Source organism: Paroedura picta, chromosome 17 (genome assembly GCF_049243985.1).
Source record: "Paroedura picta isolate Pp20150507F chromosome 17, Ppicta_v3.0, whole genome shotgun sequence".
In the NCBI taxonomy this organism is placed as follows: domain Eukaryota; kingdom Metazoa; phylum Chordata; class Lepidosauria; order Squamata; family Gekkonidae; genus Paroedura; species Paroedura picta.
In genome coordinates, this window is record NC_135385.1 from 8121001 (window position 1) to 8133169 (window position 12169).

Sequence of the window (12169 nt, forward strand, 5' to 3'; positions counted from 1 at the left end):
GCAGCACTCAGACGGGGGACGGGGGTCATATAAATTTCTACAGAAGCAGATAATATCAGGTTTATCTGTCCTCAATTTATATCTGGAAACCGTTCCATGATACACAGTGAGTCTTCCAAGAGTTTTGCCCAAATGCTCAACATCTGTTCAGAAAAACCGCACCTGCACAAAGACCAGTCTAACCACAGCGTTCCAGTCTGGGCTTCTGGGAGTGACGGGCAGAGGGGAGGGCAGGGTCCTTTCCGGAGCTGTTTTGGCCTTCAGGGAGGGCTGGGTGGGGCTGTTTTCGAAGCCGTGGATCTGTGATTCTTGGGGTTCAAGCTGTGGCCAGGAACACGCGAAGAGATTTCACGGTGAGTGTGAAGTGAGCATCCGTGCTCTGGATCCATGTTGCCACAACAGTGATCCCCCCCCCCCTCCACTGATATTCTAGGTGACCTTATGTTGACTTTGCACAATCAGGAGGGTCCACAGACTTCAGCTACACTTTTGCACCTTTGTGGTCCCAGGACATTGTGGAGAAAGTGTTTTTGTGGGGTGGCCAAGCAGGGGAGCCTGAACTGCGGCTCTGCAGAGGTCCGTGGACTACAATGACCGTGTGCCCCTGCCAGCAGCACCAGACGGCATGGCCTCATGGTCATTGTAGTCCCTGGACCTCTGCAGAGCCGCAGTTCAGGCTCCTCAGCTGCCGAGGGGGAAATGGAGGCTGCATTTCGCACACCTGGGAGCCGCTGCTCCAGGTGAGTCTGGGGGGGGGGGAGGTCCTTCCAGGCCAGCACTGCAGGGGTTAAGCGGGCGGCGCTGATTGGCAGAGAGGCCGAGCGAGGAGGCGGGGCCGAGGGGAGCGGCCAAAGGGAGGAAAAAGGAGCTCCGGAGGCAGCGGGGGGAGCCGGTCTCGATCCGGGGGAGGGCTGCTCGCGAGTAAGTTGCACGGGGGGGAAGGTCTCCTTGCATGCAATTGGGGGGTGGGGGTGGGGGTGGGGGTGGGGAGGGGGGGTTTGCAGGCGGGGCCGGGGGAGGTCTCCTTGCAAGGAGCCGCGTTGGCCTGAAGGAGCACAATGAAATCCGGGACTCGGATTGCCTTGCAAGGAAGCGATGGGCGGGGGAGGTCTCCTTGCAAGTAATTCGGGGGGTGGAACATCGCAGGTCTGTCCGGGGAAGGTCTTGGGCCTGAAAGGGGCTCCCCCCACCATGGGGAGAGGGGTGGGTCTTATTTGGGGGGGGGGCAACCCGTGTCCTTAGCCCGGCCCCCCCTGCTGGCCCTCCCAGTTCCCCCAGAGGAGGGAGGACGAGGCGGCGCCCAGGAGGGGGCTGGTCAGTTTCGGGGCGGGAAGCCTAATCCTACTTAGCCCCACCCCCCAAAAGCAGGCGCTCCCCCTCCTCCCCCCCCCCAGCCGTAGAGGATCTTGGTATTGCCACGACCAATTGTAATTCCGGGAGATCTCCAGGCCCCGCCTGGAGGATGGCACCGCAGTGAGGCATCCTTTTGGCTCCGCTGTGTAAATGGGGGTGGGCGGGGGGGGGAATCAGCCCTATTAATTCCACCCCAAAAGCTCAGGTGAGGCTCCGGGAGTCCTCTTGGGGGTCAGTTTCCTTCTGCCGGTGGGGGGGGGGTGGAGACTTGGGGGGCTTGGGGGGGACCAGGCAAGGGCAGCCTTTGGCCCTATGAGAACTGTGCAGACCCCAAAGAGGGTCCCGCAGGGGGGCAGAGCAGGAGAACAGGGAGACGGAGGGAGAAGGGGAAAGAGACAGGGAATCCTAAATTCCCTTAACCTGCAGAGGGGTGACCCCCTCTGGGAGCTGCTGGGGGGTGTCTCCCCTGAGGCTTTGGTCCTGCTGAGATGCCCCCCCAAATCCCCCCCCTGTCCTAAAACGCAGCCCCTGGGAGTGACCTGTGATGCCCACATCCAAGGCCAAGGAGGGGCAGAGTCACTTTCCGAGTGAGCCAAACAATTGTCATGAAGAACCCCGATTTCTCAGTAAGACACACAACTGGCAAGATTGTGAGAAGTTTAAAAGTTGTCAGATGGATTATCCCTACGTGGATTATATAAAGTTACACAGGGAAAAAGTTACACAAGGATTAGGGTTTCAGCTCTGAATACACAACCGGGACCCAGTTCTCCGTGAGCGGCGAGGGAGATCGGGGCGACTCCAAAGTAGGCATCGATATCTGACAACGGAAAAATCATATATTCAGTTTTCGTACTCGGGTGACCCTGGAGCAGTTCCTGGCCGTCCTGCCCGGGGAGATGCAGCGCTGGGTCAGAGGATGTGGGCCGGAGAGCAGCGCCCAGGCGGTGGCCCTGGCCGAAGGCTTCCTCCTGAGCCAGGCCGAGGAGAAGAGGCAGGCCGGGCAGGTGAGGGGGCTCCTCCAGGGACGTCCAATTCAAGCGACCGTCTCTGGCCTTCTCCGCAAGGTTCCCTGCCAGACATTTCTCCATCCTCCAAGCGGGAGATTTCACACCCTCCTTCTTTTCCATCCCGTCTCTCTCCCCCACCTCCCTTGCTGCTGCTTCAGGTGCGGGCCCCATCCGGGAGGAAAGAAGGCACATTCCGAGGGGCAGAAGGAGCTCCTTCTGAGGAGAAGGCGCAGGCCATGGAGCGTGTCCAGGAGGCCCTCTCCCCTGGTAAGGTCTCTTTGGGCCGGGATGTGTTTGGGGCACCCCCCTGAATTGGGTGGGGGGAGGGCTGAGCTCAGGAAGAAAATGACCTCCTCCTTCACACGAGGCAGAGTTCACCCTCCTCCCTCATCTCCCTCGCAGGCAGGGCAGAGATGCCCTTGAACAGTCGTCTTCCCAGAGGTGTGGAATCGGCTGCTGCCCCTCCAGTCCAGGTAGGAGAGGGGAGAGGGGGTCAGCCCGGGTCCCTCCTCCTCCCCCAGGGGGGCTCCTGCAGTCCCTGCAAGGGGTCCAGGCGGGAGATGCTCTGAGCCCCCTCCCCTTGACCCACCCCAAGCCAAGCGCCCTGTCCCTTCCCAGACGCCTCCCTTCCGGGGTTCAGTCTCTGCCAGGCGAGATCTCTGAGGGGGGGTCTGCTTTCTCCTGCAGGGCCCCTTTTCCTTGGAGGAGGTGTCCGTCTCTTTCACGGAGGCCGAGTGGGCCCTGCTGGATCCCGGACAAAGAGCTCTGCACGGGGAAGTCATGCGGGAGATCTCTCGGGATCTGGCCTTTCTGGGTAAGGATTCCTCCCGGGGGCCAAAGTTGCAAATGGCTGCCATTTTAATGAGGCAGAAATCCAAACACTGAATAGCAATGCGGTGCTTTCAGGCCTCTCGGGAGGAACCCTTGGGAGTCACGGGGAGAGCCTCCGCTTGGCCTGCAGGAGGTCCCAGGTTCAATCCCCGGCATCTCCAGGTGGAAAGACCAGGTGGGAGGGGGCTGTGCCTGAGAGCAGGCTTGGACCCTGGATATGGTTCTGTCCTCCCAGAGAACTGAATTTATGTTTTCCACCACATAAGATTAATCAGCTTTGTCTTTCTTTCTCTCTCTTGGAGCCAAAGAAGCCAGAAGTATGTGGGAGACAGTGCAGGAGACAGAGGAGGGCCCTGCATCCCAGGGAAGGCTGCAGAATTCTTCAAACGGATCCCAAGATCAGACTGGCTCCCCAGACAAGACGAAAGAGAGTGAGCATCCTTCACGGTTATGTCAGAGGACAAGGCAAGAATAGCCACGGGGAAGCGCTCAGCTGTGGCTCCTGCCAGGGGGGTGGGGCTTGGTGCATCCTTAAGGAGTAGATATCCTGGGGAGAGGTGCAGAGTGTGGTGAAGATGAGCCAAGGTGGGCGAAGCCAAAGGGCCATGAATTCTTCCCTGTTACACAGATTCCTTGGCTCCTTAGCAGCCCTCCCAGGTGCTAAAAGTATGCACCTGTTTATTCCAACAGGGGATGCCCAGAGGGATGCAGAGGGGGAAGAACCCGATCAGGAAGCACAAGGTGGAGCTAAAAACCAAGACGCGAAAGAAAAGGACAGAAATCCAGAAAGGCCTAAAGGAACGAGCCGTATGGTTGAGAAAAAAGATGGCAGAAAGTGTCATGGTCATTCTCCAAAGCACATGATAACGAAGGCAGGTAAATGCATTCCGTTTGGAAGGCTCTTCAGGAGTATATCTCATTTCCTTGTGCACCGAAGGATACACAGAGGGGAGAAACCTTTTGAATGCTCACAGTGCGGAAGGAGATTCAGTCGGAATGACCACCTTCAGCGGCATCAGAGAGCCCACTCAGGGGAGAAACCTTTTGAATGCTCAGAGTGTGGAAAGAGATTTGGTTGGAATGGCAACCTTCAGAAGCACCTAAGAACCCACACAGGGGAGAAACCTTTTGGATGTTTAGAGTGTGGAAAGCGATTCTATCGGAATGACCAGCTTCAGCAGCACCAGGCAACCCACACAGGGGAGAAGCCTTTTGGATGCTCCGAGTGTGGGAAGAGATTTAGCCGGAGTTACACTCTTCAACAACATCAGAAAATCCACACAGGGGAGAAACCTTTTGAGTGCTCAGAGTGTGGAAAGAGATTCAGTTGGAATGGCAAATTTCAAAGGCATCTAAGGACCCACACAGGGGAGAAACCTTTTAAATGCTTAGTGTGCGGGAAGAGATTCAACTTGAGTGGCCATCTTCGGCAGCATCAGAGAATCCACACAGGGGAGAAACCTTTTGAATGCTCCATATGTGGAAAGAAATTCAGCTGGAGTGGCAATTTTGAACGCCATCGAAGAACCCACACAGGGGAGAAACGCTTTGGATGCTCAGAGTGTGGAAAGAGATTCCGTCAGAGTGGCCAACTTCAGCAGCATCAAAGAACACATACAGGGGAGAAACCTTTCCAGTGCTCAGAGTGCGGAAGGAGATTCAGTCAAAGTGGCAGTCTTCAACTACACCAAGGAATCCACACACAAGAGAAACCTTTCGAATGCTCAGAGTGTGGGAAGCGATTCAGTCGGAATGACCATCTTCAACAACATCAAATGATCCACACAGGGGAGAAACCTTTTGAATGCTCCGAGTGTGGGAAGAGATTTAGTCGTAGTGCCAGTCTTCAGCAGCATCAGAGAACCCACACAGGGGAGAAACCGTTTGAATGCTCCACATGTGGAAAGAAATTCAGTTTCACTGGCAGTCTTCAGTACCATCAGAGAATCCACACTCAGGAAGAGGGGGGCGGAGACATGGCACTTGGATAGCTCGAATACTTCGAGCTCCTGTTCCACTGAGGGTCAATCGCTGCTGTGATTGACAGAATCGGGTTTTGGGTACGCAAACCCACACACCATCTACTCAGGAATTCCTTGTGAATCTCTGGGGCCTCTCTGTTCCGCAGGGAAATTAATATCCCACTGGAACGCAAGCTCAGTGTGCACAGGGTCCAGTAAGTGCCGTCCGCCATTTCAAAACTTTTTTCTTTTCTTTCAACTCTGCAATCTACAAAGCTCTTATCTTAACCTACAAAGCTAATTGGATACTTCCCTGCAAGACTTTCGACTCATCACAACTCTGGAGTGAAAACATCTGGCAGACATCAGATCGAGCCTATAAACAGTGAGTGGGGTTTCCCCCGGCACTTTCTCCCCTGGAATAAACTCTCGGCGTGGAAAGCCGATTTCTTCAAGCAAGCTAGAGTGACAGGAAGATAAGCGAATCTACTTTGATCCTCTACTACGATTTACTGCAAAGGAATGTTGTGAACTGAGGGGAGAACATCTGCTAAACTCCAAGATATTAAGACATCAAACAACGCATAAAGACGCAAGTACTTTCCCGTTTCTTCATTTCCCCCTGTCTCTGGCTCTGCTTGAAGCCACCTTGATATGAGGCAGGCCAATTCTCTTTTCTAAGTAGAAGAAGGACTTAAAATAACTCAAACTAATTAGTAATAGCTCTTACTGCATTTGTTTTGTAGCTCTTACTGCCGTGGGTGGGAAGATCTCGCGAAAATTCTGTTCCGGTACGAGGCATTGCTTTAATATCAAAACAGACTGTTGCTTTTCGTTAGGACTCCGTAGGACCTCTACTAGTTATTTGCAAAATTGCCTACAAAATTTCAAGCCTAGATAATGTCCATGCTAAAGAAATTCGCTTACTTATTAGAGAGACAAACACAAGATTTGAAAGCATTTACAGATGGCTTGCTTAAAAACATGCTCAAGGAGTTCAAGGGCAGCAAGGAAGAAGTCTCTAACAGGAATGATGAATCAATAACAGTGGCTGATGATAGCTCTAAACAAGGTGGAAAATTACCAGCAGAAGAGAAACTTGAAACTATGGAGATGGAAAAGGGGATGTCGGAGCTTTGCAGCCTAGATAAGGACGCCCTGCCTAAGAAGACATACAGCCACTCCAAAGCTACAGTATACAAGAACCAATCAAAAGATATATGGATCTGCTGTGAAAGTAATCGATTCAAAGGAGCTTCTTGGGGAAAAAAAACTGTACTGATATTGGAGCCCAGGAGGTACAACTGTTTCAAGATTCACCGATGTATACTCCGAGGGAAAGACTACAACTGCACTCTCTAACTCAAAGGCTAATTGGACAGAACATAAGTCAATGGGAACAACAAGATGTAACAAGCCTCGATACGAGACCCCCTTAAGAAGCTTGAAACACAGTGGTTGAAATTCTTTTCCTCCTTCTGCTTTTTTCCGTAGCCATATAGGCAATATAACTAGTTAAGAAGTTAATCTGGGGTCTATGATCTTCTAAGTAAGCTGAACTTCGTAGTGTCTACCAGCCCAAAATTAAAGCTTAATTAAAAGGAGGCACTTAATGGAATGGGTTTATACTACCATGTAAGTGTGTGGTCTTAGATTTCCTATGTTAGCTGAATTTGAATTATTTAACATATCTCTGTAGTGACTCTCAGCTTAAACTTAAAGCATAACTAAAAGGAGGCACCTAACTGAGGAGGTATAAATGTAACTAACGAAGACTTTATTTTACTAACTAATGAAGACTCTATTTTATCATTTTTTTGTATTAATAACATACACTTATATAACTTAACAACCTTAACAACCTATATATATATATATATTTTTCTTTTTCCGTACAACTAAGCAGGCTTTTATTTTTTCCTTTTTTCTTTTCCCTAGTGGAAATGAGGATGGCTCTAAGACCACGTTAAGTATAAATTGTTTATGATTGTTAAAATTGTTAAAAACTGTGCAAACAAATGTTGAAACGATGGTAACAAAGTAGACTTCTCTTTTTAAATGTGGTGGAAACGTGAAAAAGTTTATAAGCTTTGGGTAAAAGTCCATAATATTGTAGCCATGTGGAGTCTTATAATCTTAAATGAAGAGAAGAGACTTTTCAAGAACAATGGGGCCCTTATCTGATTTACCTAAGAAAATAAGTTAAAAGGGGATTGAAACGGGGTATCAAGTGTATCAAACGAAGAGCATAATCTTTTTCTTTCTGTATCAATAATGTAGATTACTTGCATTGCATGATCTTTAAATATTACAAAAGGGGATTGAAACGGGGAACTAAATGTATCAAATGAAGAGCATAACCTTTCTTTTTCTGTATCAACAATGTAGATTGCCTGTATTTCATTATCTTTAATCCTGGAAAATAAAAATAAAAATCTTATTTAAAAAAGAAACCCACCCAGGGGAGAAACCTTTTGGATGCTCAGAGTGTGGAAAGAGATTCAGTCAGAGTGGCACTCTTCAAAAGCATCTAATTACCCACCCAGGGGAGAAACCTTTTGGATGTGGGTTGTAAAGGGCTGTAATAAAGCAATCTAAGTACTTGGTATTCTTACGCGATTTATCCTTACCCCTTAGGACTGGTTGTCCCAGGGTAAGAACTTGCGTCCTTATTTTTGTGAGGTTAAGCAGCCGTGGCTTCCTATATTGAGGATCCTGGATTTAATGGTTAGATGTTTAGATCCTTCTAGGTTTTTATAACCAGAAATCAGGATTTTCGAATGAAAAACGGAGAGTAGGATTCTCTCGTGTTAACGCTAGGACTCTACCGTTCATTATTTGAGTTGGGTTATAAGAAATGTTTGGGTTATGTTATAGAGTTGTAGGTGATGTCATTGCAACCTGACTGGAGAAGCAGTATTTGTTGAATGGCATTTTTTAAGGGGAAGATTCTTTTCTGCTGTTTGTCGGACGATCGTTCATAAATATCCTAGAGTTGGTCCCTCAGGAATGTCCACAGTGTTTTGAAGGAGACTTCGGGGGGTTCTTTGTAACCAGAGTTGTGGGGCAACTTGACGGCGTGTTCGCCCCATGAAAAAACTGTAATTTTAGGTTGTGCAGGTATGAGGCCTCTGCATTAAGGTGTTTTGTTGATGGCTTTATAGCACAAAAACAATCTGAGGAAGGCCTTTTGGTGGACCGAAACACGGTACAGTAATTGAATGTTGAGACACTTCTGTCAAAATAAAACACACAAGAAACAGATGATCCGTTGGATGCTGAGAGTCTCCCGTCGAAATAAAACACACAAGTAACCGAAAGCTCCTTGACGGTTGTTTAAAAGTTGGGTCACTTTCTTAGCCACAGAGTTTTTCTTGTTTATTGCCTGTCGTCTGACATGGTGTAATCTTTTTCTGTGCGGAATTGAATAGCACTCAGCAGCCAGTCCTGGGTGAGTCAGGTAGTGGGGAGCCCCTCGGGGGCTTCTGTCAGGCCCAGGGCTGCCAACTTCCAGGTGGGACCTGGAGGTCTCCCATAACTATAGCTGAACTCTGGACCACAGAGATCCATTCGCCTAGAGAAAATGGCAGCTTTGGAGGGTGGATCCTATGGCGTTAGCCATCCAAAATCTCTACGGGAGATTTCCTAGGAGGGAAGAAACTGCAAGGGAACCCTGACATGAAAGCCAGTTTGGTGTCCAGGTTTCTCCCCTGTGTCTTCTTTGCTTCTGTCTTCTGTGTCTTCTTTGCTGCACGAGGAAATGAGATTATTCCTGGAGCGTTTTCCAAACTCTGTGCGTTTGTCCGACTGAATTATCGTGTGCTTTGGAAAATGAACATGACACTTTCGACCCTCTTGCTTCTCAACCATACGGCTGCCTTTCTTTCTTTTAGGGCTGCCCTGATTCCTGTCCTTTGCTTTCACCTGGGGGGTTCTGATTCTCTTCTGAGCAACATTTTGTTCCGTACAATCTCACAGACAGCTGCGTAAGGAGGGAGGGAGGATTTGGGGGGCCTAAAATCTGGAGCTCAGCCATGGTTCCCGGAGGTGGGGAGTGAGGTATCCTTGAGGAGTAGATATTCTGGGGAGAGGTCAAGGAAATTCTGGGAAAATATAGACAAGGGTCATTAATGCTTACCTGTCGCAGTCACATAAAATGACTGGACCTTACCAGGCCTCCTTGGTGCTAACAGAATATTTCTATTTATTCCCACAGGGGATGATCAGAGGAATGCGCAGGGTGAGGAAATACGAGGCGGAGTTAAAAATGAGGACGTGAAAGAGAAGGACAGGAATCGAGGGAAACCTAAGAGAAAGAAAGGCATCCATATGATTGAGAAGAGGGGAGGAAGAAAGGTCAATGCACATTTCCCAAAGCACAGGATACTGAAGGCAAGTCAATACGTTCAGTTTGGAAAGTACTTCAGGAATATATTTAATTTCCTTGTACACCAAAGAACACACGGAAGGGAGAAACCTTTTCAATGCTCAGAGTTTAGAAAGAGATTCAGTCACAGTGGTGCTCTTCAAGTGCATCAGAGGCCTCACACAGGGGGGAAACCTTTTGAGTGTTCAGTGTGTGGAAAGAGATTCAGTCAGAATAACCATCTTTGGCAGCATCTGAGAACCCACACGGGGGAGAAGCCTTTTGAGTGCTCTGAATGTGGAAAGAGATTCACTCTGAGTGGCCACCTTCAGCAGCATCAGAGAACGCATACAGGGGAGAAACCTTTCCAATGCTCACAGTGTGGAAGGAGATTCAGTCAGAGTGGCAGTCTTCAGCACCATCAAAGAACCCACACAGGGGAGAAACCCTTTGGATGCTCAGAGTGTGGAAAGAGATTCAGTATGAATGACGAACTTCAACAGCATCACAGAACCCACACAGGCGAGAAACCTTTCCAATGCTCAGAGTGCGGAAAGAGGTTCAGTCTGAATGGCCACCTTCAACAGCATCACAGAACCCATACAGGAGAGAAACCTTTCGAATGCTCGGAGTGTGGAAAGAGTTTCAGGCAGAGTGGCGATCTTGAAAGGCATCAAAGGACCCACACAGGGGAGAAACCTTTTGAGTGCTCAGAGTGTGGAAAGAGCTTCAAGCAGAGTGGTGCTCTTCAGTGCCATCAGAGGACCCATACAGGGGAGAAACCCTTTGAATGTTCAGAGTGTGGAAAGAGATTCAGCTGGAATGGTGACCTTCAAAGGCATCTAAGGACTCACACAGGGGAGAAACCTTTTGAATGCTCAGAGTGTGGGAAGAGATTCAGTCAGAGTTTCACTCTTCAGCATCATGAAAGAATGCACAAAGGGGAGAAGCCTTTTGAATGCTCTGTATGTGGAAAGAAATTCAGTTCGAGTGGCGATCTTCAACGTCATCAGATATCCCACACAGGGGAGAAACCTTTTGGATGCTCAGAGTGTGGAAAGAGATTCAGTCAGAGTGGCATATTTCTACAGCACCAAAGAACGCACACAGGGGAGAAACCTTTTGAATGCTTTGAGTGTGGAAAGAGATTCAGTTGGAGTGGCCATCTTCAACGCCATCAGCTAACCCACACAAGGGAGAAACCATTTGAATGCTCAGTGTGTGGAATGAGATTCAATCAGAGTGGAAATCTTCAACAGCATCAGAAAACCCATACAGGGGAGAAACCTTTTGAATGCTTATTGTGTGGAAAGAGATTCATTCGTAGTGGCACTCTTCAGCATCATCAGAGAACCCACACAGGGGAGAAACCTTTTGAATGCTCAGTGTGTGGAAAGAGATTCAGTCAGAGTGCCCATCTTCAACAGCATCAGAGAACCCACACAGGAGAGAAACCTTTTGAATGCTCAGAGTGTGGGAAAAGATTCAGTGATAGTGGCAATCTTCAACGCCATGGGAGAACCCACACAGGGGAGAAACCTTTTCAGTGCTCAGATTGTGGAAAGAGATTTAGTCGGAGTGGCACTCTTCAGCGCCATCAAAGAACCCACACTGGGGAGAAACCTTTTGAATGTCTAGAGTGTGGAAAGAGATTCAGTCAGAGTGGCACTCTTCAGCAGCATCAGAGAACCCACACTGGGGAGAAATATTTCTAATGCTCAAAATGTGGGAAAAGATTCAAAAGTGTTGCACAAGTTTACATAGTGGAATAAAACCTCTGAATGCTCAGGCTGGAGTTTTACTCAGCATGAAAAACTTCTACAGCTACAGTACATGTTTTGCATTTTACGATTTTGTGCGTATACAATGAAATGGTAATAAAACGTAAAAAACAAAAACGGAAGTTTGAGTCATGGAGTCACAAGACTTTATGCTTTATGATGTGTCAATTGCTTATTATGTTTTGTTCTATACACATTGGTTCTCTTTGCTTGATGTCTTTGTTTGACCTTTGTATGGGCCTTTCGTTTCTGCTGCCTCCTGGGAGGGAAATGTGGTATGTCCTGGGGGGCCTCCTTTATCACCTGCTTTTGCAGTCCTGTAGTGTGGGAACACGAAATACGTCACCTGGGTTTTGCACACCAAAAGAAATATAAGGAGAGTCTTTTAGGACGGCCATGTAAATAAGTGAGCCGGCATTAACTTTAGTTTCAGCAAAGAACTTTATGTACCTGTTTCATTACAGTCTTTAATAAAGAGAATTCTTCACCCAAAGAGTCTGCTTCTTGAGCATTCAGCTGGGCATTGATGCTCTGTTAATGGCTTCTGTCAGTCACAGTGCAAATGCCCCCGCTTGCATCAGAGACATGGTGAGCATGTAAATAAGTAACTGTCACCTTGGGGGGGGGGTAGCCAAACCGTGGCTCTCCAGACTGCACTGAATATTCTCCTTCAGTGGGGAAGGTTATCTGAACTGTTTAAATCATGCTTCCTCTCGCTCCAGGCAAATTTGTGTAGATTGTATCGGCTGAGAGCGAGACTGACCCTCTGGTTTTGATAGCCCTGCAAAAATGTTTGGAGCACGGCTTGTCTGCCTACTTGTACAAGCCCTATTATTCTATTCACCAACATAGAATGAGAAACCTTCG

General features: G+C 48.7%; 1 protein-coding gene across 1 annotated transcript; it reads left to right on the forward strand.

Annotated features, from left to right (window-relative positions):
• The first annotated feature begins 1709 nt into the window (after positions 1–1709).
• On the forward strand, positions 1710–11795 carry LOC143827477 (uncharacterized). The gene is given in 8 exon segments (XM_077317056.1): positions 1710–2360; positions 2522–2630; positions 2766–2843; positions 3049–3177; positions 3497–3625; positions 3885–5108; positions 9648–11218; positions 11220–11795. Coding segments are annotated over 8 exon segments (3414 nt in total). The 5' UTR covers positions 1710–2252; the 3' UTR covers positions 11286–11795.
• The last annotated feature ends 374 nt before the right edge of the window (positions 11796–12169 follow it).